Here is a 13,957-nt window from a genome sequence, read left to right on the forward strand (position 1 = left end):
CGGTCCGATCCGCGTGATCGGAGCAAACAAACACAGCGTGGGGGGGGGGGGGGAGGAAGACGGTGTGGATAACATTGGAATATTTTACGCCCTTTTCCCACAACACAACTATTTACATGAATTTATAAAACAAAGTTACTTAACACTGAAGTTACTTACGGGAAATGGAATTCCGGCACACGGAGAGCGACCTTTTCACTTCACACACTTGTTGGGCAGCGTGCAGCATGCGCTACTAGGATGATTTGAAGACGGGATCCACCTTCAAAACACTTTTCCAGAAATTCACCCTTGACAGTTGTCAGCTAGAAACAGTGACTGACAAAAAAAAAACTTTTTACTATTTTATAGACAGTATAGAAAATCAATTAAATTTTTCGGAACACATTAATAATGTTTTCACAGTAATTACAAACTATTCTATAAGGTTTTGCACTTTTCGTGCATACAATATTTTGTATCCTTTTTTTTGTCCATACCTGTATCAACTTTCAAACCCGTATAAATCTCCACAGCTCTAGTTAGCTCGAACCCAATTTCCGGAAACACCTCTGGAAGTCATTTCCACATTTACAATAACGAATTCACACAGTCCAACCTACGAATCATCTTCACCGGCGAATTGGCAAATGGCAAGTTTGCGTAACACTATCCCCGCTAAGCCTAGTTGGTCGTTAAGCCTTCGGATATCAACAAACACCGCTCCTTGCCACGGGATTTAAGCAAATCATCATAAAACAGTGCTCCCGTTGCCTACCATGCCAAGGCGGAAAAGGTCGCCTTCGCTTTGGAACATTGGACGCTCTTAAACGCATTTGCAAGTGATTTATCTTCCAGCGGAATCGTACGATGGAATAATCAGAAAGCACCTGGAGACGACTTCCATTTCACATTTGCCGTACAATCAACATTGAATTTTGCATAAGTATGTAAGACCTTTCCGGTTGATTAAATGTAATCAGCGTGAGGCTCCCTATCCTATCCTATTTGCGATGAATAATTGAAGCTTTTTGTGCGTGTGTGTAAAGACTGATCGCGTGATCGTTTTCTTGCATGCTTTTCCAACCCTTCAAGATGGTCAGATGACCTTTCTTTTCCGAAAATCCATTATTGATCAGCTGCAAAGCAAAGGAACAACGTACTGAAGAGGATGGATTTTAACGGAGTTAACACGTGCTCGTAAGCCACCAAAGCGTCCCAATAATGCTCGTCCACGTACCTTGCGTATGGACAATAAATTACACAGCCAGCACGATTGTTGTTTGGTGTTTGAGCAAACCAGACACCGGGACATGGATACCAAAAACCAATAAACAAATCAAACATGAGTTCCCCTTGCTTGGAACTAAAATACACACGACTCGCGGTATCGTCAGGGAGCACCAGCAACAGCATCTCGCGGTTTTTGGACTGCCGATAAATTTAAATCAAACAAACAACACACACACACGGCATGGAGTGTCTCGGCAGCAAACCGATACCCCCCATCCCACAAAGCCCCGCACAGGTTTCCAGAAGATTCGTAAAACATGCGGGACATTAATTTCGCCCAGTCAACCGTTGTCACGCGAAGCTTTGCTCTTAGTGGCTTTCTTCTTTCTGTGCTCGATCTCTCTGTCCAGTGCTATTCCCAGGAGGATGTAGTTTATGGTTCTGACCAAAACACAGTCAGAGAGGCATGTCCACAGAGCACTCCATAAACGGCCATTGCCTTGATCGTTGCTTCCTTCCTGGTGAAATCAATAAATTAACAACAGCTGTTTTGTGTGGATGATAAACAAGCTTGCAGGACGACAAATGCAAACTTTGTAACGGATTTTTTTGGGGAGGTGGCCACACATTTCCGAGAGGGAAATTGGCAATAAAACACGGGCTGTTCCTGGTCGAGACTGCCAGACTTTAGGACCTAGTGCAATATGCATAATTACAAACAGGTTTTACAGCGATCTCCGAAATTGCAACTCCAGTTGCCCACTTTCACCACTTTCGGAAAGGAGGATTTGCTCCAAATTCTTCCAAAAAGTGTTCACAATGGAAGGTAGCAACTTCCTTCTCCGTGAGGCTATTCATGCTGGTTTTATTTTTAGCATAGAACTAACCACATCAGGCCCTATTCAAGAATGTTGTTATCGCATAACGCGATGACACCACCAGCAGAAGCAGAAGAAAGAAAACCGGATTCCAACCCTATCAAGCCCGATCAGTACCTTCAGAAGCGCCACCTATCTAGCAGGGTGTGACGCGATATGAGCAGCATTCCAGCGAGCGATCTTCTGCGTGTGTCGCATACGCTGATTTCATGCTAAATCAATTAAATATTCAAATTATCTTCATCTTCTGCCACTGCCACAGAAAGCTCTCGAACGTCTTGCCGGTAAACCGGATTAACGGAGGAGGGGGGGGGAGCTGACACTCCCCTATAGGGGCTGATCTTTTACTATCCAAATGAAAACGACATCTTGGGGAGGCGCACCCTATGGTCACATAGTAACAACAGATAAACCAGCGTCATTGACCTTCTCTCTCTCTCTATTGGAGAGCTGCCCTTGCGAATGATTTTTAACACAAGTTTCCCAATATCTTCCCAATATTTCCTTCATAGGTCCCAGCGATGGTACCCGATTGCCTGCGGACTGCTACTACTCCTTGCCCTCCTAGCACACACCACCACGGGAGCCGACCTGAAGGAACGGGCCCGTGCCGCACTGCTGCTGGAAAAACCGAACGGCCCCGCCAGCTGCCAGGTACAGACGCCTCAGCCCTGCCCCCCGAGCAAGTTCCGCTCGGCGTCGGGCGAATGTAACAACTTCAACCACCGGTACTGGGGTGCACGGGGTGATCCGTTCATCCGATTGCTGCAACCGGATTACGCCGACGGTCGCCTGAAGCCTCGCACATCCGTCGGTTCGCATGCACTGCCCACGCCCGACGTTATCGTCAATCAGCTGCAACGCTCGGTGGACGAGAAAGCCATCCATCCGCACATCACCGCCATGCTGCCCGCCTGGGGACAGCTGCTTGCGTACGATCTGGTGCAAATACTGTCACCCAACTCACGCTACCGCTGCTGCCGCAATCAAACCGAGGAGACGGTAGAGGATGTGGTGCAGTGCTACGTGCGGATGGGTGAGGGCTGCCGCGAGTACAAGCGATCAATCCCGTCGCACGATCCGACCAGCTGCGAGTTTCACTATCGCGATCAGATGAATGCCGCTTCCGGGTTCTTGGACGGATCGGGCCTGTACGGTACGACGGAGAAAGAAATCCACGCGCTAAGAACGTTCCTGAACGGGAAGGTCGATACGGCCGCGTGTTTGCGCTGTAACGAACCCGGTGCGATCGGTGCGCTCCACACGGTGCTGCTGAAGGAGCATAACCGCATTGCCGAGCAGCTCGCCAAGCTCAATGCGGAATGGAGCGACACGACACTGTTCTACGAGACGCGCCGCATCGTGATGGCGCAGATACAGCACATCACGTACAGCGAGTTTCTGCCCATCCTGCTGGGCAGCCAGATTACGAACAACCCGGACCTGCGGCTGGAGAACGGTGGCTACTACAGTGGGTACTCGAGCGCCAATCGGGCCGGTATGTTTGCGGAAGTTGCGGTCGGTGCTGTGCCAGCCTTCCTGACGATGCTGCCACCGGACATGTACAATGATTCGATGTCGGCCGAGATACTGCTGTCTTCGCCGGCGATGCAGCAAACGTTCATACCGGATCATGCGAGCTTCAGCGATGAGTGGACACCGATCTCGCTGGCTATTCAGCGTGGACGCGATCATGGAGTGCCGGCTTACCACAAGGCGATCAATCTGTGTGAGAAGCGGTTCGGTAAGCCGTTCGGGGAGAAACTCAGCTTCGAGGACATGCAGTACTTTGGGCTGGGACAGGGCAAGCGCGAGGTGCTCGAAAGCATGTACCAGTAAGTATTGCGAACTCTTTTTCCCCGTCTCACCTTGTACTAAACTTCCCAAACTCTGTGTTCCCCTTCCAACTACAGAGATCCGGAAGATATCGATCTACTCATCGGTGGGCTGATGGAAACGCCCGCCCTGGGCACGGTGTTCGGCCCAACCCTCACCTGTCTGATGGCGATCCAGTTTGCGAACATGCGTAGCAGCGATCGGTTCTGGTACGAGAATGATCTTCCACCTTCCTCACTGACACTGCCCCAGCTGCAGGCGATCCGTCGCGTGACGCTCTCCGGGCTGCTGTGCGAAACGAAGGACGTGCAGCGTGCCCAACCGAAGGCTTTCATCCGCGAGGATCCGTACCTGAACGCACGGCTAAGCTGTGAGCAGGTCGCTGGATTGGACGTGTCCGCCTGGCGCTCCGAGCAGGACGATGTGGTGGAGGAGTACATGCAGGAGGAGCAGCCGACGCCGCCCGAGTTTGAGGAGTTGAACATGGACGTCATCTCGAGCGCTATCAACAAGGCCAAAACGAAGCTGAACGAGCGCAAGCGCCAGGAGTACGAGGCGTGGGTACGACGTAAGTATTCTCTTCTGGATGATCTCACTCATTGATGGGTGCTCTGATTCCAATCCTGGAATCGATTCTGTAATCCGAATCAGATCAGGAATCGGATCCGTAATTGGATTCGGCTTCGGAACCAGTTCTGCAAGGGGAATCGAATTATTATTCAGTTTCGTAAGCGGAATCGTATTAGGAATCGGAATCGAATCCGTGATTGGATTCGGTTTCGGAACCAGTTCCGGAATGGGAATCGATTTAGTAATCAGTTCCGTATTCAAATCAGTTTCGGAAATGGAATCGTGTTTGGAATCGGAATCAGTTCCAGAGTTGGATTCGGATTCGGATTCGGATTCGGTTTTGGTATCGAAATAGGATCCGGAATAGGAATTCCAACTATTGGGATGTTTTTTTTAATAAATGTTCTTCCACTTCACCTACAGAGGGAGGCATCGATGCCAAGTCCCCGGACGGTACAGCCGCTTCCTTCAGCAAGGCGAACCGCAACGCACTGATCATCGCCAACACCTCACTATTCTACGAGCTGGCCACCAACGAGATCGTCAACTCGCTGCATACGTAAGTAGACGATCAACCCTGACCTTCGGCTAAAGATTAATCTCCCTTTTCGCGTGAACCTCCACAGCCTGCGACGTCGCAAGCGTCAAGTGTTCGATAACAATCTCGGTGGCTTTGCGAGCGACGACTTCAGCAATGCGCTCCAGAGCGTAGACGTCAACCAGTTCATTACCGGGTCGATCTCGCCCATCAATCTGGAACCGCAGTGCGAAAACCTGGAAGCACCGTGCGACACCACGACACCGTTCCGCACACTCACCGCGCACTGTAACAACCTACGCAATCCGGAGCTTGGTCAATCGCTTACCGTGTTCGCCCGACTACTGCCACCGGTGTACGATGATGGCATATCGCAGCCACGATCACTGTCCGTCACAGGGGCACCGCTTCCCAACCCACGCTCCATCTCCTCACTGATCCATCCGGACATTTCCAACCTGCACACGCGCTACTCCCTCATGGTGATGCAGTACGCCCAGTTCCTCGATCACGATCTCACCATGACGCCCATCCACAAGGGTTTCCACGAGTCGATCCCAAGCTGCCGATCGTGCGATTCCCCCCGCACCGTGCACCCCGAGTGTAGTCCATTCCCGGTGCCGCCGCGTGACCATTACTATCCCGAGGTGAACGTCACGAGCGGTGAGCGACTGTGCTTCCCGTCGATGCGATCGCTGCCCGGTCAGCAGACGCTAGGTCCTCGCGAGCAGATCAACCAGAACACGGCCTTCCTGGACGCGTCCCAGATTTACGGCGAGAACGGGTGCATTGCGAAGAAGCTGCGCGGGTTCTCCGGACGTCTGAACTCCACCATCCATCCGATTCAGGGCAAGGAACTGCTGCCGCAGAGCCCGGTACATCCGGAGTGTAAGTCCCCCAGCGGGTACTGCTTCATTGCCGGTGATGGGCGTGCCTCGGAACAGCCAGGCCTGACCGCAATCCACACGGTGTTTATGCGCGAACACAACCGCATCGTCGAGGGACTGCGCGGCGTCAATCCACACTGGAACGGAGATCAACTCTACGAACAGGCACGCCGTATCGTGATCGCCCAAAACCAGCACATCACGTACAACGAATTTCTGCCCCGTATTCTCAGCTGGAACGCGGTGAACCTGTACGGGCTGAAGCTGCTGGCACAGGGCTACTACAAGGAGTACAACCCAACCTGCAACCCATCGATCGTGACGGAGTTTGCGACGGCCGCCTTCCGCATCGGCCATTCGCTGCTGCGTCCGCACATCCCGCGCCTGAGCGTGCAGCATCAGCCGATCGATCCGCCGCTGCTGCTGCGCGATGGCTTCTTCCGCACGGACAACTTCCTGCAGCCCGGACTGGTGGACGAGATTTCGCGCGGCCTGGTCGCCACGCCGATGGAAACGCTCGACCAGTTCATTACCGGCGAGGTGACGAACCATCTGTTCGAGGATCGGCGCATACCGTTCTCGGGCTTTGATTTGATTGCACTCAACATCCACCGTGGCCGCGATCATGGCATGCCGTCGTACAACAACTACCGAGCGCTTTGCAATCTGAAGCGTGCGCAAACGTGGGAAGATCTGGGGCGGGAAATTCCACCGGAGGTGATTGCCCGATTGCGCCGTATCTATGCGCACGTAGATGATATCGATCTGTTCCCGGGCGGCATGTCGGAGCGACCGCTGCAGGGTGGGTTGGTGGGACCGACGTTCGCCTGCATCATTGCGATCCAGTTCCGGCAGCTGCGCAAGTGCGACCGGTTCTGGTACGAGAATGAGGATCCGGTGGTGAAGTTCACCGAGCAGCAGCTGGCTGAGATTCGGAAGACGACGCTGGCGCGCATTATCTGCGAGAATCTGGACGTTGGCGGGGACATGCAGCGGGCGGCGTTCGATCTTCCCAGCAACTTCCTGTAAGTTTCGGTGCTGGTTTGAATGATGTTTTAAGATCCTCGCAGCTAACCATTGCTTCATGCTCTCCTTGTATCTTCTTCTTGTAGCAATCCACGTGTGCCGTGCAACTCCATGCCACAAATTGATCTCAGCGCGTGGAGAGAGAACATCGTCCAGGGATGCCAGATCGGCGGTAAGAACGTGAACGTCGGCGAGTCGGCCTTCCCGTCGCCCTGCACCAGCTGCATCTGTACCAACGAGGGGGTAAGTTCTCTACAAGTTCCCAGAGTGTGTGTGTGTGATCCCCTTTCACTAACGTGCTCTCGTTCGTCCTTCCAGCCCCAGTGTGCCTCGCTGCGCATTACCGACTGTGCCCAGCTGGCCCGCGAATGGCCCCGCGATGTGATCCTGCGGGACGACGTGTGCAGCGCCCAGTGCGGGCTGGTACTGCAGAATGCCGGCACTCCTCAGGGACGCAACATCCCGATCAGCTTGCGGCCACCTCCTCAGCGCATTGCACGGTCGCGCATCGTGCAGCAGCAGACCGGCTCGGCACCGTTCACGTTCCAGGGCTTCCAGTTCCCCGATCTGTCGCAGTTTATCGGCTAGAGAAGGTCCCGGATGACCCAATGGACTTAAAAAACACTGTCCGGTGTCCAAACACTTTTGTACATATTGAGCGGCCATAATTGATAGTTTCCTTTCTTATTTCCGTATTTTTTTTTACCATATATTTTATTGTGAGGAATTCGTTCCTGGTTTCAGGACCAACGTTATCTATTTACCAACTGCCCACCATATCCCCCGATGGTGATCTCGCGATGAAGGCTCACGCAGGCTCCTGTGTGTGTTTCTGTATGTCTACTATTTTATTACTATCTTCCCCCTATTTTCGCCTTTTCGCCTCTTGGCGCTTTCCTTAAGTTATGATCATCTTCTGCGCGACTAGGGACTAGCGCGTGAAAGATGCCACTACTCTGTCCCCTACGGTGAGGTGTTGTTTTAACCTCCGATAGAAATCAATGTAACGTTAAAGAGCAGCAGTGAACGAAGAACGAAGTGCGTGCGAACGAATCAGCTAGTGATGATAGAAAAGATACATGTAGTTCTATATATTTACGATTTGCAGGAGCCGAAGTTCCGTTTAGTAGTGTCTCCCGTAATGTTGTTAGTCTCGTCGGGAGAGGGGAGGGCGAACGATGTGGACGATCACCGAGCCCTCCACTTCACCTCATCTTTGCTGGGGTGTAATCGTCGAAAAATCCGTATAATAAAGAGTAATTCAACAAAATAAAAGCATGTGTCTGCGCGTGTTTTACCATTTTTTCAGCATTTCTCGGACCACGTCCAGGGTGACACAGTCGGGCAAGAGATATTGTGCCCATTCGATGGTGGGCGAATGAAACCCGAGTGTGTACTGAAGAGCAATCCTGACCACAGGTAGTACCGGGCTGACTTTCCTCAGAAACTTCAAAGTCGATTGAAGTGAAGACTTAGCCATCTCGTTGCAACTGTAGCCGGCAGATTGGCTACGGGGAAGACAGATCGAATTTACGACTGTGGTGGGTAGCTTGCTGTAATACACGATCTGGCTTCACTCCGTTCTGTATGTGTTCTGACTATCTGTCATCGTTGTCAGATTATACCGCGCTCTAGCAAGGAGCGGAATAAAGCCGAGCTCTTACAACACATACCACATCTCCCTTTTTTCCGAATAATGAACGATAAATACAATTCCCCAAATTATTTATTTACTATTTGATTTCATCTGATTATTTCACCCAATCTCTTACTCTATGATAGGAACCTAGCGGGACGTTTAATTTCTCGTTTCGGACGGGAGAGTGTTCTCGGTATCTCTTCGGTCGTTGGTTCATTAAAACCTACTCCTTCCTCCTGGTTATCCACCACCCTCTCACAACCATCCCTATGATCGTCTGTGTCCTTGTACTCTTTTAGGTGGCTCGAATTCCTGTCATATAATTTCCCGTTTTGCTCATCCTGTACTGTTACGCGAGAACCTTGCTTCTCAATTACTTTTGCAATCTGTGGTCCAAAGGGTGTACTCAGTTTGTTGCCTGGCATTGTATTCCTCAATAGGACTCTATCTCCTACTATTATATCAGACGGTTTTGCTTTGCGTCGTTGATCTTCTGTCACTCTTCCCTTTTCCTTCATACATGTGTCTCTATCCCTGTAATCAGACATTGGTAATGCAGATCCGGTACTGATGTCTCCCAATGATGGTATTTTTGTCCGGATATTTCGGTTGAACATCAACTCACTCGGTGTTTTCCCTGTGGTGCTGTGTGGAGTGGCGTAGTACATGGAGAGATACGCCCCCAAATCTTTTTTCCAATCCCCGTTCTGAGCCTGGCTTATCTTCAGCCTTTTTAGCAAAGACCTGTTCTGGCGTTCAACCAGACCATTTTCTTGCGGCCAATATGGGGTTGTCTTGTTAAGCAATATTCCTCGCTGTTTGCAATAGTTGTCAAAATAATTGCTCACAAATTGCCTTCCATTGTCGAGTGTTATGGTTCTCGGATAGCCAAGACGCACAAATATTCGTTCAAGTCGTTCAGATGTTTCAATCGCTGTAATTTTCTTAACAATTTCGACCTCTTTGTACCGACTGAAGTAATCAATGATTACTAGTAGATAATCACCAGTTGGTAGTGGGCCCAAAAAATCGATTGCTACATCTACCCAAGGCTTATGTGGTAGTGGCCTTCGCTTCATGGGCTCCGGTTTATCTGGTTGGCTGACCAATTGGCAGCCTGAGCAGCTGCTAACCAGTCGAGCAATAGCTTCATCCATTCCTGGCCACCAGCAAGTACATCGCAGCCGTTGTTGCATTTTAGTGCGTCCAGGATGCCCTTCGTGTGCCAGTTCTAGCATTCTTTGCCGGATAGCTTTCGGTATTACTAGTTTGCTACCGCGGACTACTAGGTCTCCAACTGTTCCGAGTTCCAATCGAAATGCTTGGTAAGGTTTCAGTAGTTCATCTGTATAATTCCACGCACCTCTTTCCAAACACTCCTTAAGAGCCCGCATTTCGGCATCATTCGAAGAAGCAATCTCTACCTCTTGCACATCGATTGCAGCATTTTCCATCACGCTGCGGATATATACTGTAGAATCTGGATCGAATTCTGATACTTCAGTAGGACTTGACAACCGAGACAGAGGATCAGCTATATTCGTTTTTCCTTTCCGATAAATTACATCATAGCTAAAAGCCTGCAGCCTTAAGACCCAACGCTCAATCCGCAAACAAGGAGAAGATGTGGGGCTAAAGATAGCCTCTAGAGGTTTATGGTCCGTTTCCAGCTCGAATCGTATTCCGAATAGATAGATTTGGAACCGTTCCACGGCCCATACTAACGCTAGTGCCTCCTTTTCTGTTTGTGCATACCGTTGCTCGGTACTCGTTAGGCTCTTGCTGGCATAAGCTATTACTTTAGGCTGCTCGTTCTGGAACTGAAGGAGGACGGCTCCTAACCCTACTGGGGACGCATCTGCCACTACTCGGGTTTTTAGATGAGGATCAAAATGGGCTAATCTTTCGACGTTAGAAACTAACCGGATCAGTTCGTTAAATGCTTTGTTCTGGTCTCGCTCCCAAACGAATTCGGCGTTGTTCTTTGTTAATTCGCGTAGTGGGAATGAAACTGTAGCTAAGTTTGGAATGAACGTTCCCACGTAAGTAATTAATCCCAGAAAACTCCGAACCTCTTCACAATTTTTGGGTGGCCGAAAGCTTCTTATTGCTTCAATTTTGTTTAGTGCAGGGAGCATTCCGTTCTGGTTAAAACGTTGGCCAACGAATTCGATTTCTGTGAGTTTGAAAACGCACTTAGATTGATTAAGTAAAATGCCATATTCCTCAATCTTTTCCATCACTTTCTCTAGTGCTAAATCGTGTTCGGTCTCAGTTTTTCCCGTAACTATGATATCGTCGATAAAATTGACTGTGTTTGGACAGTCGGCCAAAACTTGTTCCAATATTTTTTGGAATTTCTCTGGAGCGCATGAAATCCCAAACATCATTCGTTTATAACGATAAAGTCCACGGTGGGTGATAAAAGTTGTGAGAGTTTTACTTTCTTCATCGAGCAGTAGTTGATGAAAAGCATCCTTTATGTCAAGGCGAGAAAAGTATTTAGCACCATTCATTCTCCAACGTATGTCTTCTATGGTTGGTAGTGGATGCGTTTCTCGCAAAATTGCTTTATTAACTTGCCGCATGTCTATGCAAAGCCGAATACTTCCACAATCTTTTACAACTATCACCATGGGTGAAACCCAGCTGCTCGGTTCCGATACTTTCTCTATTATGTCTTTAGCGACCAACTCGTTTAGTTTACTATCAACTTTATCTAGCATGGGCAAAGGCAATCGTCGGAGTCGCTGAGCTACGGGTGTCACCGTCTTATCAATTGGAATGTGGATGCTGACTCCACGAATTGAGGGGAACACGCGAAATGTTTCAACCTGGTTGATTGATTCATGCTGGCTAGGTAATCCAACATATAATACTCCAAGCTGTTTTGCGGTGATTTTTCCCAAAAGTGGTTGTGGACCATTTTTAACTACGTAAAATTTGGAAATTGTACGGAGTTCTTTCAACCCGTCCGCAATAGCTATTTCCGCCTCAAACATCGTAATTATTTCTAAACAATCGGTCTGAGCGTATGCCTTGAACTTCCGATCCGGACTCCGTGCCTCGCCGATGATCTTGACTTGGTTATTCCTCATTGACGCCCACGTTCTATCGTCTATGATATTCGATTGGACTCCAGAATCAATTTGCATCTCGATAAGGATACCGCCTACTTTCGCCCAGATCAATTCGTCTGAATCGTTTGCCGAAGATACCATCTCCACTAATTCACACTCAAGAGGTTCATTTCCGTCATCCTGGATTGCGTGAATTTTCCTTGCAAACTTTGCCGTTTTCTTATTTAGTTCCGAATCATTAAAGTGCCCTCTGAACGGCCTCTTTTGCATTCTTTGATTCGTATGTAGTCTATTTGAAGTTTGTCCAGCATTTGAGTAGCATACAACAGCGAAATGACCTCGCTTGCCACATTTTGCGCACGTTTTGTCTCGTGCCGGGCAAGATTGTTGCCCATGGGTACGACCACAGAATCGACACAATGTTTTTATATGATGGATGTGTTGGTTATCTATTTCAAAAGATTTGCTCCTACCGCTCATTTGTTCGTTGGCAACTCGGGATGTTTCATACGAATTTATTTGTTTAATGACTTCGTCCAGAGACAAGTTTTTTTCTTGCAGAAGTTTGACTCGCAAATTTGCCGGTACAAACTGAAGCACTTTGTCAATGATTGCAATCCCTGCACTCTCTGCCGCAGTTGCCCCGAAATTGCACTTGGAGCCATGAGCTTGGGCACGCATTACAAATTTCTCTAGCGTTTCTTCCGGCTCCGGTTTCATTGACCAAAACAAAAATCTCTCGTGTGCTTCGTGTCTTTGTGGAGCGAAATATTCATCCAATTTAAGAATAGCAATCTCGTATGGGTCTACGCCCTGGTCTACGTCCGCCTCTACATCTGCATCTGGAATGCTGAAAAATATTTCTTGCAGCTCGAGAGAACCACAAGTTAAAAGTAAATTCTTTTTCTCCGTTCCGTCCACTATCTTCGCCGTACGCAACCAAATTTCGAACCCCCGTTTCCAAGTCGTCCATTTTGTTCGCCGCTCGGTTAGGGGAACGCCTGCTAACGACAGTGGTGGCAAATTCCCAAATAATTTGTTTGGTTCCATCGCTGATTCCCTGAAATGAAGCAGGTTGTGAATACGATCAAGTATTCAATTAGTTCACTATTTCATGACAGATTCATGACTCTTTCCCGAGTCATAACTATTAATATCGAGTATTTCCTTTTTTTCCTCGCTCTCTAGACGCGCATTTATTAAATTCTCTTCCTTCCTTTTCTTCGCTTCTTTTTCCGCTCTCTAGACGCGTACTTATTTGATTCTCTTTCTTCCTCTTCTTCATTTTCCACTACCGCTTCCAGACGCGGCTCATTAAAGGCATCTTCAATTATTTCATCCGCTTGCAAGACGCGGCCTTGCTGTTTTCAAGACACAGCGCTTTTTATAGGTCTTATAATTTTGCCTTTCGCTTCCATAACGCTTCACTGCTGTTTGCTTGACACAGCTCTTTCTACACATCTCTTTTGTTTTTTTTCCCCGAGGCGGCCATTCTGTTTTCTCGACACAGAGCATTCACTTATCCTTTTGTCTTCCTTTGTACTCCGCATAACCCAAGCCAGCACTAACACTATGATGCTTTCAACGCTTTATTTCATTTCTGCTCTTAATCTTTCTTTTCCCCATTTCTTTCGTCCTTCCCTGATAACTTACCCTATTATATTTCAATTCAAATGCTTCAATCTCGTGTTGCAAATAGGAATAAAGAAAATTAATCCTGTCCTCGTCGCCAATTTGTGGTGGGTAGCTTGCTGTAATACACGATCTGGCTTCACTCCGTTCTGTATGTGTTCTGACTATCTGTCATCGTTGTCAGATTATACCGCGCTCTAGCAAGGAGCGGAATAAAGCCGAGCTCTTACAACACATACCACAACGACAAAGAATCAATTAGAATTTCTCTCAGTTTTCCCTGGAAGAGACTTTCTTGCCGGGCTTACTTACGTGCGTGATGACCTTTTCGATCTCATAGGCACAGGGAGCGATAAGCAAAAGCACGATACACAGTAGTGTCAGCGTGCGGAGAACGTTTCGGTTTATTTTGTGGAACACTTTTGCGGAACAATTGCGAAAGAAAAGAACGCGATATGGCGGAGTTCGGCAACAGCGAGCGAACGCACGTTTTCCGTTGATCAACCGCACAGTTTGGCCGCCTACTTTGATCTGAACGAGAATACACCAACTGTCAAACGGCCCAACTTGACGTTTCATGCAAACCAAGGTTACTCGAGAGACTACCAGACGGCTTGAGTGGTGAATGAGAGGATTCCACCAAAAAGTATTTTGTTTAA

At 48.7% G+C, this 13,957-nt stretch overlaps 2 protein-coding genes and 1 long non-coding RNA gene across 4 annotated transcripts in view; 1 reads left to right on the forward strand and 2 right to left on the reverse strand.

Annotated features, from left to right (window-relative positions):
* Positions 1-277, reverse strand: part of LOC120959503 (metallo-beta-lactamase domain-containing protein 1) — a 96,080-nt gene extending 95,803 nt beyond the window's left edge. Inside the window, exon 1 of the mRNA XM_040382945.2 lies at positions 160-277. The gene's annotated coding sequence lies outside the window, so the exon portion shown is untranslated. The remainder of the gene's footprint in view (positions 1-159) is intronic.
* The window catches only part of LOC120959501 (uncharacterized), a 27,452-nt gene extending 19,230 nt beyond the window's left edge, over positions 1-8,222 (forward strand). For both annotated transcript variants that reach the window (XM_040382941.2, XM_040382939.2), the window contains exons 3-8: positions 2,603-3,925; positions 4,004-4,494; positions 4,920-5,055; positions 5,123-6,946; positions 7,034-7,190; positions 7,266-8,222. In XM_040382941.2, coding sequence (XP_040238875.2) covers positions 2,603-3,925; positions 4,004-4,494; positions 4,920-5,055; positions 5,123-6,946; positions 7,034-7,190; positions 7,266-7,535 — 4,201 coding nt within the window. In that variant the 3' untranslated portion in view covers positions 7,536-8,222. The remainder of the gene's footprint in view (positions 1-2,602; positions 3,926-4,003; positions 4,495-4,919; positions 5,056-5,122; positions 6,947-7,033; positions 7,191-7,265) is intronic.
* On the reverse strand, positions 7,643-13,914 carry LOC120959504 (uncharacterized). The gene is made up of 2 exons (XR_005752211.2): positions 13,611-13,914; positions 7,643-8,455 (listed from the first exon to the last, which is right to left on the reverse strand). It is a non-coding gene; the product is annotated as an uncharacterized LOC120959504 (long non-coding RNA).
* Positions 13,915-13,957: the final 43 nt, after the last annotated feature.

Source organism: Anopheles coluzzii, chromosome 3 (genome assembly GCF_943734685.1).
Source record: "Anopheles coluzzii chromosome 3, AcolN3, whole genome shotgun sequence".
NCBI lineage: Eukaryota > Metazoa > Arthropoda > Insecta > Diptera > Culicidae > Anopheles > Anopheles coluzzii.